This window comes from Dermacentor silvarum, chromosome 7 (assembly GCF_013339745.2).
Source record: "Dermacentor silvarum isolate Dsil-2018 chromosome 7, BIME_Dsil_1.4, whole genome shotgun sequence".
Classification (NCBI taxonomy): Eukaryota; Metazoa; Arthropoda; class Arachnida; order Ixodida; family Ixodidae; genus Dermacentor; species Dermacentor silvarum.
The window spans coordinates 116,804,781-116,820,418 of NC_051160.1; the positions used below are offsets into that span (position 1 = coordinate 116,804,781).

At 44.4% G+C, this 15,638-nt stretch overlaps 1 protein-coding gene across 12 annotated transcripts in view; it reads right to left on the reverse strand.

Annotated features, from left to right (window-relative positions):
• Positions 1–310: 310 nt before the first annotated feature.
• Positions 311–15,638, reverse strand: part of LOC119458380 (mitogen-activated protein kinase kinase kinase kinase 5) — a 153,861-nt gene continuing 138,533 nt past the window's right edge. For 4 of the 12 annotated variants that reach the window (XM_037720225.2, XM_037720223.2, XM_037720214.2 and 1 more), the window contains 3 exons: positions 6,587–6,714; positions 4,701–4,841; positions 327–461 (listed from right to left, as the gene is read on the reverse strand). In XM_037720225.2, coding sequence (XP_037576153.1) covers positions 360–461; positions 4,701–4,841; positions 6,587–6,714 — 371 coding nt within the window. In that variant the 3' untranslated portion in view covers positions 327–359. Of the gene's footprint in view, positions 462–4,700; positions 4,842–6,586; positions 6,715–15,638 lie in introns of all 12 variants that reach the window. The other 8 variants (XM_037720218.2, XM_037720216.2, XM_037720221.2 and 5 more) reach the window with 6 other exon arrangements.

Consider the following 15,638-nt stretch of genomic DNA (forward strand, 5'->3'; position numbering starts at 1 on the left):
CGATCGGATTTTTCGTTCTTCTTGATGTCGTTATAAGTGGACTGCACTGTATTAACTCTCAACAAATATCTTACTAAGCTGTCATACTAAATGTCAGTAATAATAAGCGTGTTTTGGGGCAAGGTGCTGCTTTGTAATTCAGCTGAACCTTGTTATACGAATTTACATCCGACATGAAAATATGTTAATTTTATGTGATATTCAAAAAAACATCTTAATTTACTTCATTTGATGCAACAATTCTTTACAATGATGTTTACTATATCGAGACTCAACTGTAATGGAGCTTGACTGCCTTACAGAGCACAACATGATGACATCTAAAGTGCTGTAATGGTCACTTGGTCACGGAATGCAACTTACCCTTTCCGGACACCAACACAGAGGATAGGGTAGTCCAGGTCAGGCGTGATAATCATTTCAAACACGCTTAACCGCGCCGGAACCATGCACTCAAATTGCTGGAAAATAAAGGAAAGCAGAGGTCAATGATGTTGATACTCAGGTCATTTCATGCATTCAATAAACAAGACCAGGACTGCGAAAGACATCTAAGTTGCTCAAAATGTACCATATACTTGAATGTATTAGATGACCTGATCGATATGTTTGAGGGATACAGTTGCCCAATTTTCCAGACACCCGACTTTTCGGACATGCCCAATAATTCGGACACCTTCGTGGCAACGCCACGAATCCCCATAGAGCCAATGCATAAGAAGAATGTCTGAAATTTCGACACAAAAATCTTTTGCCATTTGATTATCCGGACTTTTGGCATGACCGCAGGTCCGAAACGGCGTTAATCGTAGCCACCACTGCCGCCATTTTGATTATCCTGTCTTCGCACCGGCGATCTCGCACACACATCTACTGGCAGCAGTAGCAGCCACCACCTTGGCAACGCTAGGCCTAGCTACTTTGATGTTTGCTTCCAAGCTTCTTTCAGTTTGGTGCCGTGCTTTTCACTGAAAAAATTCGCCGCTGTTAGTAATGGCACCGACTCCATCTATGTAACCCTCGCTAGTGTCTTGGAAGCTTGGAAAGCAGGGTGCGTAGCATAATGCCAGTTCCCGAAAGTCAGCTTTGCTCAATACAGCAGTGTTACACAGTGAAGCATAGACGAAGTATTGCGGTGAAACGTACCAAGATTAATTAATTATTATTAATTATAATTAATTAATTGATTGTACACGCGAGGACCCGCTGTCTCCTATCACAGTACGAGCACCGATACGCCTAATAAGTGAACTGGCAGGCTTTCAGAGCTATTTCGGATGAGCCTTTGGCGATTTGAGCCCTTTGGGCATAAAAGGCATGCATTCGTTTTTTTCGGATTGCCCGATTTTTTGGACGTTTTCGAGGCCCTATGGAGTCTGAAAAATTGGACGTTGACTGTATCCAGAGTTATAATGGTTAGCCCATTTGTCTGTGGCAGCCGTAGTGGCATCCATAGTGGCCCCTATCGTGGCACATACAGTGGTACCCATGTGGTACAGTGAGGTCCACTTGTAGTGATACCACATACACCACGATATATCGGTTATAACAATGAGTTGACTTAGGATAGACCAACTTATGGATTAGGGCTATGAGAAAAAATAAAACATACAGCAAGATATACATTATTCACCGCATATTGGACATAACGATCAAAATATTGCCTTCTGGACAGCGTTTTCCATGCAGAATAATAGTGACATTTGCACTGCCAAGTCCCCCTTAAACGAACGATGCCGAGATGGGGCGAAAAGTTTGCCTATGCGAGTTCATATCTGCTGCCATTACTGCGCAGTGCATCCCGCCCGTGTGCCAATTGCGAAAGCCACGGAGAGCATTGCGAGTTGCCACAGTTCTCCACGAGATGACGCCAGCTGCTTCGCATCCGTGTCGCCCACGCATCCAGAGAAAAGGAGAGGCAAAAAAAAAAGCAAAAAAGCAAAGCAGCGCCTGCCCTTCATACAATCTCTCTCTCTCAGAAAGCGCAGAAATGCACCTTGGAAGAAGCCCCAAAGCAGCGGACAGCAGATGGCACCGACAAAGCGCAAAGCTGGGTCACTTTTTGAGATGAAGCTGCAAATTTTGCGAGACTCCAAAAAGTACGAGCTCGTGCAGTCGATGATACTGACGATTCCGAAAACCAGGAGCATCACGATCATGATGGCTGGAACCAGCGGCCATGCTGATCAACAGAAAAGCCGGGCTTAGTGCACCCCTGGGCGAAACCCCCATGATAGCAAGACCAACACCGTGGAAGCCGCTGACATTACTGAGCTCGGGAAGCACATCGCTACTGACGACGAACTAAGTGGTGTTTCGATGGAGGAGTTTCTGAGTGCTGCCCCATTCTGCAGAGACCTCCGACAAGGCAATCATTGACGGTGGCATTGTGCAACGGAGGCGACGACGGCAGCGGCAGTGACTACGAGATTGTCAACGGTCCGTCTTTGACACCGACCCCGACAATAACGCAATGTGTGCTGTCGTTGATCGAGTCGCTCATTGATTTTGTGCACACCAAATTATTGCCACCAGTGTTCGTGCAGCAGCTGGATGCGACGCTCACCGCGGTGGTGAACCTGAAACTGCTGCAAAAGCCAGTGCAGATTTCCGACTATTTCAGCGTGCCTAATGCTTGACACACTGTTAGAGGTATAAACATTTTATTTTTCACAGCCTACTTTCTACGTCTATTTCTTTAGCGCAAGTGGCAAATTTGGTTTCTGAGCTACAAAGATATGTTTGGCAGCTTTTATTTTGGCAGTCCAGATATAGCGATGATCAGTTATAATGATCAGATTTTTTGTTCTTCTAGATATCGTTATAAGTGAACTGCACGGGATGCCAGTTTAGCATTCGGCTGCAATTTGAACACTTGCATCCACTTTGATGTATGGTTGACGCATTAGTCAGCTCCTAGCTGCTTCACTATCTGAAGGCATAGGGGTGCCTCCTTGCACATGAAATCTAGAGTTACAGTAAATGCTCGCACAGGGAGCAGCGTTACGCTAAGGTTCGCCATCTTGCGATCCTATTTTATGTGGGAAAGCCACTTCTTGTGCTTGCAGGAGCTGGGCTAACAAGTGTGAAACTACCTTCGGCACTTTATTGTCCATTGCTACTATTATAATGAGGCTCGGATAACAATTGCTGATTGCACACATGAAATTCACGCCCTGAAAAACTGTGTTTGACGATATTGAGCTGCATGATGCATGCTAGAGATAAATGTCTCTGCATCAATGGTGTCTGCCAATAGATGACGCAACTACCCTTAACACCAGCATTTGCGTACGTTGTGCTTAGCAGGCTGTTGTAGTTTCGTTTATGTTGAACAGAACGTTTATTTTGAACAGCACCGACGATGATTCTATGTGTCTAGAATACTGCGAGCCCTAAAGCAAGGTCATTTAAAGGCATAAGTGAATATGACGAACAAGTGTTACAAGCGTCGGTGCTCTCATCAGTGCTGAAGCCAGCACAGCAAGGCCAGTGCAGTAGTCGACTTCTCTGCTGAACAATAAAGTTCCATATGATATCGCTTGGCAAATGGCTGCACAAGCGGCACATGGGAAACAGATGAGCAACCCTGGCTCCCTGCAGGAGCCTGTACACCAACTCTAACATTAAGAAGGGGGCTGACAGATGGAGTAGCACACTGTGGTACAAAAATTTTAAACAGGAACAAGAAGAAGCCTTTCTGAGGCTTCTTATTGTTCCTGTTTATAACTTTTATACCACAGTAAGCACAACTCTAACTGTTCGCACATTGTGCAGTGTTGTGGAAGTGCCGTTGAAACGTACGTTTCCAGCTGTGTCATCTGCTTCATGTAACGAGGAAGGAAGGAAAAGGAGGAGTAAGTCTGAGAAGCGTGCGTGCCACGTAGCATGCAAACAAGAGACATTACTAGAAAATTAATTGGCTCACATGCTTGTTGTCCGTTTTCTGGAGGCTTTCCCTGCTCCTACAACAAAGCCTGCTCTTACGCTAGAATTGCTCCTGCCTTTGTGAGCGCATCAGGTGCATCAAATGCTCAAAATTCCTCCACAAGCTTAACATCACTCAAACGAAAAGCAATCTTGTTCTCTAAAGTGGAAAACAACCTCCCGGTGGAGAGATGCTTCAGTGTCTTCGTGAACACCGACTGGCCACTGGCCACTATGGAGCAGTGGGCAAGTGACATATGGTGCACATTACATGCCAACATGGCCGGAGACATTCAAGTTCACTTCACACATCTCGCTGTCCACGAGAGTGCATGTGCAAGAACATCTCCATAAGGATCGTGAACTGAGCAAATTGGTAAGCATTCAGCTTGCGATTTGTGCAGCGCTCACGAAAGAACGTATGGTGACGGCAGGAAAGGAAGTGCACAGGACAAGCCCTGATTCGCAACTACGTTTTATTATAAGAATGATGATGTACAGGAAAACATCAGAAAAAGAAGCTATGTTTCAACACCTCTTACTAAGAGATACACATATTAGACACCTTCAATTCCTATAAGTGCTGGCATGTCTGAGTATGTTTAATCCATGTTTAATTAGGTATAAGTATGCAGGGGACAAACCGTTGTGCCCATTTTGTCGAGAACACTACGCAAGTCGCACACACATGAAAAAAAAAAAGCAAGAACAGCTGTCTCCCGTCACCCCTTGGCATGTAGAGCAGGAAAGTAACAATGAAATCTGTGACCAACCTTGAGCAGCATGAACTTGGCAAGTGGGTTGTACCACTGCATTAGGAAGACCCCCTGGGGGGACAGCCCGCACAGGTACTTGTAGCCATTGTACGGGTTGCGACCCACGCAGCACCGCATGCAACCCTTGGTGTCTGCCACCTGCGAAGCAAATGAATATACAGTCAACGACCCACTTTTCCTACAGCCGACAATTCAGATGCCTTCGCAGCACTGCCCCGTACCCCATAGAGACAATGTATAAAAAGTAGGGCGTGTGCAAGTAGACGAATACCACCTGAATCGAATTGAATAGTGAACATCCGAGTAATTCGATTCATGAACTTAATATCTAGCTATTATTAGATGTTTTTTAATATTCAATATATTTGGTGTAGAGACCCATGTAGTGCCACATGTCACATATGCCACGGAGACCCTCGTGCTCGATGCCGCCCAAGCGAGCGTTTCACTTTTGCTTTCGGCGCAAAAGGAGGACCAAGCACGCCTGTGGACCCCGCACTGACGAAGTAGCGGACTTTGTCACTGCTAGCGCTCCCGGATGCGTGCCAGATGTGAAGATAGCACACACAACAGCCGAATGCCGCAATTCACAGAACGACGCTGCATTGGCCAGTTAGTGTTCCTGTTCGTACAACTCTTGTCCGAGACGACAGGACCAATTGAAATGACAACGTGATGCCGGACAGAGGGAACAGCAACAAAAGCAGTGTGTACTTTGTAAATTGCGAAGATCGGGCCGATTAGCTGTTGATAGGCACGCGGATCGTGTTGGATAGGTGGCGACAGACTTCAAGCCACTTCAACAGCCATCAATCTAATTCGCACGCGTGATTTTGGGACTGATCACCAATAAGCTACCCGTACAAACATACTAGCGGCAAGCATTCCGCGACGGCTGGCGGCTTGTTATCACATGAGCCAGCAGTGAATTTCTGTCGTGGCTACACTGCCTCGGCCATTAGGCCTAATCGGCGCTGCTTTGTCAGGCGTTGGTGACTAAAGGTACGGTTTGGCGCCCAATCGACACAGATCTATACAAAGCAGCCGCACAACACTCGAAAAGCCAACAAACTGCCTCGCAAACGAAAGCGAGAGACAGCAGATGAACAAGGATGAGGAGGAGGGGGGGGGGGGTGTTGCGAGCGTCGCGAAATTGCTGTGACCCTCCAGATTTCAGATTATTTGAAAGGTGGCAAATCCCTCCAACGTCACACGTGGACGGCGACTGCTCTTTACTGTCGGTGCTAGGTACGTGTGGAGCGGTGATTGAATAAAATGACGCGCAGTCCTGTCATCTGTCGCGTAGATTGGCCCTATGATAACCCGCCTGCCGTAAAGTTGAGATAGTCGTTCTGCATTTTGGAGAAAAACAGGAAAGCAACCCTTTCTATCCAATAAATAAAACATTCCCGCAGAACACAGGTCCCCTATTCAACTGAGAACCTCATTGGTATTCAGTGCAGCAGAACATCACCAACTCATTAGTTTCAGAGGGAAAAAAAAGCACTTGATTCCATTCAATAGAAATTCTATTGATAAAAAAATATTTTCCACACCTTCACCTCCACACCTGAGCTGTAATCAGTGCTGGCATACGAATTTGGTATTCCCTTTAATAAGAGTATGCCATACTGTATACCTTGATTTCTGTGTTACAGATGGCTTGCTACATTCTTGTTATGCAATGCTAGGAGACCAGATTTTCTCGTCCAAAATTTGTAAGCACTGTTAAATTTTGTGGAACATTTTTTGCATATTCAATATTTCATTCAATATTTGGCTTTTTATTTCTTGATTCAATTCGAAACCTACTATTCGGTATTTGCACACCCTAGTAAATACGGTAGATACACTGGGAGTGAAGATATGTTGGCTTCACTAACCTTGGTAGTGGCTGCATACCGCCGGGGAACTAGTCGCTCAGGTAGCCGGCCGACAGGCAAGCCGAATCGCTGCCCGGCTCTTGCGTGGAGTGCAGCAAGGTCATGCCTGTACAGTTGCTGGTTCTTGCCTGCAGAACAGAAGCCTCTAATCATGCAAAGGCAACTTGCATGCAACTCCGGCATTATGTAGGCAGGACGCTGGCCACCAATCACAGTTATGAACAAACTGCTAGCATCACTTGGAGACTATACCGAAATATTTCTACAAAGACATATTTCAAATAGAACTTTCGAACTTTGAGATAAGAATATTTCCTGTCTTTTCAGTGTCCAAGTTTCCAATTGCGAAAAAAATTGTGAGTGCATAATAAATGTTTTTTTAGTAAATTTCTTTTTTTTTTCTTTCAGAACATTTAAACAGCATCTACAACAGCCCTCTTTAAACCTTCCTGTCTTTCAGTCCTGTGTTATCATCTGTAATCTCTTTGGTGCCAGTGAGTCACCACTGGCAGGGTGACAGTTGAGCAGAGCATGTTCAGTGGCTAAACAGAAGACAGAAAGGGGTGCAGAGGAAGAAATAAAAGAATCTCATTTGAAAGAAGTCCCATTACAAATATTGGTTGTACAATGCAAGTTGTAAGGCACCGTCCAGAAATTGCTCCACAATCGAGCCTGCTTTTAACGAATGCAATAGCTCCACCAAAAGTGGTCATTAGCGTTGTGCGAATATTCAAATAGTAGTTTAGCATATTGCGCTATACGATACTCACAAAAAAAAAAAAAACTGAATATCAGACTTTCCAATGTCGAATGATCACTTCCCTATATTAGGCTTCACTGCAATACAGCATGTTATGTGGTGAAGCATATCTGCCTTGCAGAGAAGCGTACCATAAGTGGAAAGGGGCAGAGTAACAGGGCTTAGAATGTATTACTTATAAAACGTATGCCAGCACTGTCTCCATTCACAGTATGAGCACCGAGACGTGAAATAAATGTAACCGAGACATCTAATCAGAATAAAAGCACTGGTGCATTACTATCTTCTTTTTACACTTCCTCTAGTCATTGCAATAGTACACATTTTTAATTTGTGCATTGTTTTACTTGTGTTATTTTCATTACCTTCCACATGTACAAAGGCAGTTGCATCATGCTTTGCTATTCATTAACCTCTTTGTATCTCTGATGTTTAGTCAACCAGTTTTACTTCCCTAAATTTTGGACTCATTCTTCCACAGAACAATTAATTCCAAACACAGTAGTTCTTGTGCATAGGCGTTTGCAGCCACTATTTTGCACAACGGCTATATCTGGTATTCAAATAAAGAACATTGGCCCCAAATCACTATTCACTTCAAACTCCAAATCCACTATTCGCACATGCCTAGTGGTTATTATGTCAGTAATTCGCTACATGAGGACAAAACATCCAAACATTAACAACACCGAAGCTGGCGTCGGCAGTTTCAATTTGACACCACTATGGTCTGAAAATAATATTTTCAGTACAGTTGAGCGCCTCTAAAATGAAATGACCTGTATAATGAAGGAATAATTCTGTCCCTGTTCTATTATGAGTGGTGAGGTGCATGACTTTACAACGAAGTGTCCTTCATAACAAAAGATTTCGGAGGTCCTAAGCACTTCGTTATAAAGGCGTTCGACTGTCTCTTCATTTTTGTTACAGAACCTTTCCAAACCTAGTTGTAAATTTTTGTTAAAATAAGGAAAAAGAGTAATGCCTCATTCGATTTTTAACATGGATCTAAGAATGAAATGCAACCTTGTAGCTTTTTCAAAATGGTGCCCAGTTCTGTCAAACATTCCAGTTCAAAATGATTCCTGTCATTTCAAAAGTGCAAGTGCTGCCTCTGCAAATTGTTTTCTTGGAGAGCTTGTGACTGGGTACTGAATATACCATCAGCTAGACTAGAGTGGGTTCTTGATACAATGGCTGGATATGAGAATGACTACACTGCAGTCTAAAAGGGTCAACTGCACAACCTGGCTAGTTTTTATGCAGTCCTGGGAAGCCCAGGATGACAAATCAGAGACATTTTTATCTTTGCCTGTACCAAATTAGCCGAAATAAAAGAACAGTGGCATACCAGCACTGTGGTCTTTGTCGTGAACTTCAATATAGGGCAGCTTGGCCTTCCCATTCTTGCCCAGCAATAAATTTTTCCACTCAAAAAATTTCTGTGACCTTCTCAAAAGCAGTTAAAACAGATTTCATGTTTCTCCTCAAAGTGTCCCTTTTAAGGAGTGCCTGCCAGAAAGCAAAGTTATGCTCCACAACTTTCTGATCTTCAAGAGGCATCCCAGTGTTTCACAGCCAGTTCTGTAAACAAGAGTTCCTCTTGTTCTGAGTGAACAGGCTATGTACCATATGGGTAACCATTAAGCTTGCACGAATATTCAATGTTTTCAAAGATTCCATCGAATATTGTGGTATTCAATATTCGCTTCGGCTCGAATTTCAGTACTCGAAGTTTTCGAAATATGCATTTGAAACGAACGAATATACAGTCAAAGACTGATTTTTCAGACATGCCCGATAATTCGGACGCCTTCGCGGCGCCGCCACGTACCCCATAGAGTCCATGTATAAAGACGTCTGAAATTTCAGACGCAAAAAACGTTCGCCATCCGATTATCCGGACTTTTTGCCATCATCGCAGGTCCTAAATGGCATTAATCGAAGCCACCACCGCCGCCATTTTGATTATCTCGCTTCCTCGAACCGGCGGTCTCGCACGCACATCCGCAGGCAGCTGTAGCCACCACCACCGCAGCACCACTAGGCCTAGCTACTCCGACGTTCACTTCCAAACTTCTTTCTGTTCGGTGCCATGTTTTTCATTGAAACAATTCCCCGCTGTTAACAATGGCACCGGCTCCGCCTTTGTAATCCTCGCCAGTGTCTTGGAAACTCGGAACGCACCGCACGTTGCATAATGCCAGTTCCCAAAAGTCAGCTTTGCCTCAATACAGCAGTGTTACGCAGTAAAGCATATGCGAAGTATTGCAGTGAAGCATATAAAGAGTGGGAAGGGGCAATTGTCACGGGACACGGTATGTACACGCGTGCACCTGCCTAATAAGCTACAATTCGCCTAATAAGTGTACTGGCAGGCCTTCCTAGCTATTTCGGATGTGCCTGTGGCACTTTGAGCCCTTGGGGGCTGTAAAAGGCATGCATTTGTTTTTTGGACTGCCCGATTTTTGGGCATTTTCGCGGCCCCTAGGAAGTCCGAAAAATCGGACGTTGACTATACATATCTTTTCACTTATAAACCACACCCCCAATTACAACACTACGAAAAAAAAATAACGAACCAAAATAGGTGTGTGTGCCCCACGGAAAAATAACTTCCTACAACGCCGAAATCTCGTAAAAACAGTCGCCATTCACAGATGCTCGAATCATCCACATCCAGGCGCGTAGCCAGGGGGGGGGGGGGGGGGGCTGATGGGGCTTCAGCCCCCCCCCGAAATTTTTTCGTGCTGTCATGCACCGCCGTCCAAAACAACCACCGGCGCCGGGAATCATCGTGGATTTTGTCTACAATGTCTTTTTGACACTCGAAAAGATATTTCGGTGCGAAAATTGCGAACTGGGGCTGGATTTCGTGGAAACGCCCATGCACCTGGAGTCGCATAACGTAAGGAGCCCCAGCCGAGCACAAAGTTTCAAGGGATTTTCGATAGCGAGCGGGCTCGTCGCGGCATCTCGCAGCGGCACCGGAATCTACGGAGCGCATGGATTTCAATTCCGAAACTTGATGGGTACAAACTTCTCATACACTTTTGACGCGAAAAGTGCACTGACATTTCCAAAGGCGTGCTTCTGATATTTAATTATGGAACTTTCTGGGTTTAATGTTTTTATAAACTTCGGCCAACATGCACGCACTCGCACGCGCGTGTCCAAGCCGTTCCAGAAATCGAAGCACGCGCTCGCAATCTTCCACACACACGAAAATATGCAATATCACTGTGACTGTCAGCTGGCATCTGATAATTTTCTCCAAACATTTTCAGGAAGCACGCCCAATGTAATCGATAAGCTGGACCAGGGCAGGCAAAGTAAAATAAGAGAAAACAGAAGAAACGTCAACGGCCTATTTAATTTGAGACAGTTCTTTTTTGCGGGCGGCAAGGTCTTACTCTCCGTGGCGATAGGGACACTGGTCCTATGGATTTAAGCAAAGCCCCCGCTGAAAATACCGGTATTTCCAGAGCGCTTCTTCGCATGCGAGCTGATTGTGGAGATACACATCTGAAGAACCATTTGGAAAGTTGCCCCAGTAATGCCTCGTATTTAAACCAGACGTACAAAACTAAATTACAGAAATTTGTGGGGAAATTATCGAAGAAGCAAAAGTGAACGCTGCAGCCTGCTTCTCCGTACTTGCTGACGAAACGACGGATATTGCTGGAATCGAACAGCTTACTGTTTGTGCAAGGTACGTAAACAAGGATGTCAACGATATCGAATGAAGGAAGTAAGGAAGGAAGGAAGGAAGGAAAGAAGGAAGGAAAGAAGGAAGGAAGGAAGGAAGGAAAATAAGAGGTGAAAGGCAGAAAGGTTAACCAGGTTAAGTGTCCGATTGGCTACTCTGCACAGGGGGATAGGGTAAGGGCAGAAAAGATTAGAAAACAAAAGAAGATTAAAAAGAAAGCTAAAAGAAACGTATCAGTCCGCACATTCTATAGTTTTTTCACTAAGTCCTGTTTCTTTTAAAAAGCGTAATAGCGCTTTTAAAGCAGTTCGTTCCGACGCCGGCTGGGACCAGGGACCAAGAATTGTGGCTTCCGTAAGAGGACGGCTGTCTACCTTGTCGAGCGCGGTGCTGAGGAAACGATATCGAAGTGTTTTTAGGTTTTAGCACAGGAATAGATGCCCTCTCTCATGGAGACTGCAGGTTATATGTACATGTGTACAAACTAGAGCACTACACGGGCTCGGGCTTACCCGAAAGCCCGGGCCCGGCCCGTGGGCCGAGCCGGGTAGAGCAGTTTTTTTCACCGGCTCGGGCCGGGCTCGGGCACGACGTGTGCTTTTTGACCCGGGCCCGGGCCGGGCTCGGGCTTACTGGTGGTGTGCATGTAACGTGCAGCGATTTATTCTCGGGCGTCTCAACTCTGAAAAACATGTATTTTTCGGTCTCGGGTCGGGTTCGGGCCGGGCCTCGGGCCTAAGGTAAAGGTGTGGCGGGCCTCGGGCCTAAGGTAAAGGGGTGGCGGGCCGGGCCGGGCGGGTAACGTAGATCATTTCCAGGCCCGGACCGGACCCGGGTCTCGCCCTAAATGTTTTATTCGGGCTCGGGCGGGCAGCCCAACGTAAAAACAGGCCCGGGCCGGGTCCGGGCTGAAAAAATCGGCCCGTGCAGTGCTCTAGTACAAACTACTGCATATTCTAGTCGCCCTTCCAGTGCCACTGCCAGCGCAGAGAGATTTTCAAACATGAGATTACTAAAAAAACCACTTGCGCTTTACAATGAGGAATGCATGGTTATGCTGGCGCTTCTATACGCCCACAGAGACGTCGCCATGAACGTGTCCGAAGTTACTGAACGCTTCGCTAAACCTCCCCGCCGAGTGAAGTTTATCGTTTAGATAGCGAAGCAGCAAAAATCAATGCCTGTAAAAATATCTGTTCCTTCACATTCCTATAGAAGCTCGTAATTATGAAAACGTATGACTGTTCATTAGCTTTTAAAACCACAGAAATTTTCACCGTTTATTGTAACAGTTAGCATGATGATCAAAATTATCCTGTGAATACAAAAATTACGGGGACATCAATAACCAATTTTGACAAACCTTGCTCATTGAAAGCCCGGCACACGCGGCGTTTCCCAAAAACGCACTCGGATGTTAGGTAAATTAACTTGCCGCACCATCTGTGGCTTTCGTTTGTCCTTTTCTTTCCTTTTTAGCTACATGTATTTACTTCTTTTTTGAAACGAAGCAATAGCCTGCTTTGACATTGGGTGCAGAATAATTGTTGCTGCTGTGCAGGCAGTTAAAATACGCATTTTCGTATTGATTTCTGCATTCTTTTTCTCTTATTCTAGCCACATGGTGCTGTCGCGATCGCAGCATGGCCCAAATGCATATCACAATTTCTGAGATCGTAGTTTTGTTCTTGTCTGGATCGTCTGTCTTTATACTCGTATGCGTGAAGTTTACTATCTGTGATTGCGCAACAGGTTTATTTGTCTTGTTTGATGCATTATATACAATGACGTTTCCTTAGATACGTAGATGTATTGCAGACTTATACGTATATTTAAATATCTTGTTGCGAGGTTTTCTGTACACAAGCAGTGAACTTGGTTTCACGCGACACTTTCTTGCTGTTTACCTTGGCATTTGTATATTCCATTCTATCTTCGCATTTCTAATGTATATTTTGCAGAACTTCTGCTTTTTATATGTACTCGTTGTTTCAACTATAATTTCGGTGCAATTACAATATACGACCGTTAAAATCTGCTCCTGCGCAATCCATTGCAACGAAGGACAGCGTCATTGAGGTTTTTCCCTGGCCGTTGCATATGTACAAAAATGTAAACAAGGTTGTTAAATGACAAAGATTCATCAAAATATTTGTCAACTTGTTCATTTTATGGCCGTTACGTTTTTCATACCAGCTGCATGCACTGCTTTACTGGTTTCGAACTGATATAGTTGTAAAGTTCGCGTGATATTTTCTTTACTTATTAGATAGACCAAAAAAAAAAAAAAAACGCGGGAGCATTGATATCAGCTATTACTGCCACAATTTGTGGGACATACGAAGCTATTTTTTATGAAACAAACACATAATTTACTTGTCTTGACTGTGCGTAGCGTTAAATAATTCGTTTTCAGCACCTAATATACAATGGCATTGGCAATGGCAATGCAGTTATTATTCATGTATTTGATGCCTCGACAACTTTTATAAGGAGGAGGCCGCGTTGCAACTTGAGCCCCCCCCCGAAAAAAATTTCTGGCTACGCCACTGTCCACATCGTATCTTTTACCACTGGCTACGTTCCACACCTCTCCAGCGACGCTATCATAGAAAACTTTGCCATAAAGGTGATTTCACAGCAGTGCATGCCGAAATGCCGCAAAATTGCACCTCAAGGTGAAATTTAAGTTCGTGTGAAGCCACACCTCAAGGGACAGCTTTAGCTTGAGCCCAACTCCGATGCCGCCTATTCAAATAAATGTAAAATGCAGAAATCCTTGTCCGAGATACCCCATGAGTTTATTTTAATGAAACTTTGTTGAATTTGAAAGCGAAAGTTAAACGCTAGTGACTGTTGAAGCGAAAGTTTGATTTAGGGCCTGAATGTTGTTACAAAGATTGCTGAAAATCAGTAAGCTCAAAAAACATAGAAGCATAGAGTTTACAAATGTGTAACTTTGCACCAAGAACAGATATCGCAGTTTGGTAAACTGCAGCGGTTAGAACATTCAAAGCAGACAAATTTGGTATTTTAATTTATATATTACGTGAACTTGCAACAATGTTACAAAGTCCTACTCACATATTGGTGGTGTACTTAAAAGCTATGTATAATACATCAATTTTAGTCCGTTTTAGATGTACTATTAGCAGATGCAATTTACAAAATTGTGATACTGTCTTTCATTGCTGAGTTAGAGTTGCAAACTTGATGGTTTTCTGAAAATTTGTGATTTCCAACAATTTTTATTAAAACATCGACATCCTAAATAAAAAATTACTTTTAACAGTCACTAGATTAAAACTTTTTATTTGAAATACAACAAACCCCATCAATCTTGGTGCAGTGGTTGCAGAGAAAAACAGTTTCTCCCTTCCTATGTGTTTAGATAAGAGCCCCGAGCTAAAGCTCCGACAATCTTTCAGTGTCCATTGACTTTAATAAAACTTTGAATATATGTTCTCTTTTGCACTTTGATTATCTGTGCCAAACAATATGACTGTATGTCGTTCAGTTTTCTTGAAAATGAGTTTTAAAGATTGGTTGCATGTTCCTGACTCATGCCCACGAATGTAGGACTTTTTACTGGCCACCCTATGTTAGTGACATCCCAGGCTACACCGCCGCCTCGCGCAGAAACGATGAAGCTGGCTTCTTTTGCTACGAGATGACGACCGACAATCATTGTTTTGGCAGACGTGATAAACGGTGCTTCTCTTCGTCTTGCCACACCACAGTGCGTTGAGCTCGGGGCACGGCCTCACGCGGCGTCGAGTCAAAAGCAAACGGCGGTCCATCCCTCAGTGCTCATATCGCCGCTGAAATTGCCGCTGTATAGTTTGAATGAGCTGGAAAAGCCCTCCATGTCATCACAAAACATCAGCAGCTTAGCTTTTTTTGCCATTAGCACCACGTGTACTGCGTGTTTAACACGCGTTCTGGTTGTTTGCATTATGGTAGTGCAGGGTCTGCCGTCATCGACTTATCGTAGACATCACACGAAGCAGCTACCAATTTCAGTTTTGGTACCTTGTTCATTGGTTATTTAAAGTTATTCATGAGTTTCTAAGCAAATTGAACCACCCTATTAGTGACAGTACTGTCCATGACATTTGGAAATCACAACATCCTAATATGGTTAAAAAAGAAATGCCAGAGTTGCCCTAAGTCGAAATTCAGATTTAATCTGCACCGTGGTTTTACTGTTAAACTTTTTAAATTTTTGACATGGCACTAAACAGAAACTTTGGGGGCTAACACCTGGTGAAACAGCCCTGCTTAGACCTAACAGCCAAGGCATATAGCATCGGTGGAAGGGAAACTGCTGTGGGAAGTGCGCCGCCCATCATCGGTGATCGGGCCCGATATCATGCGCGCGAGTCCGAGTGAGGACCGCAAAAGCAGCATCTACCAAGTTTGTATGTGTCCTTATTGAAGGGAATGGGTTAAGTTTGCGTGTCGACAGAAAGCCTCAGGCTGAATTTACCCAACGCAGCATAAACAGCCGGCGTCGCGCAGTCAAGGTCGCACTTAAAAGCATTGCAACAATGCATAATGGGCAAATGCGAAATGATACCGTG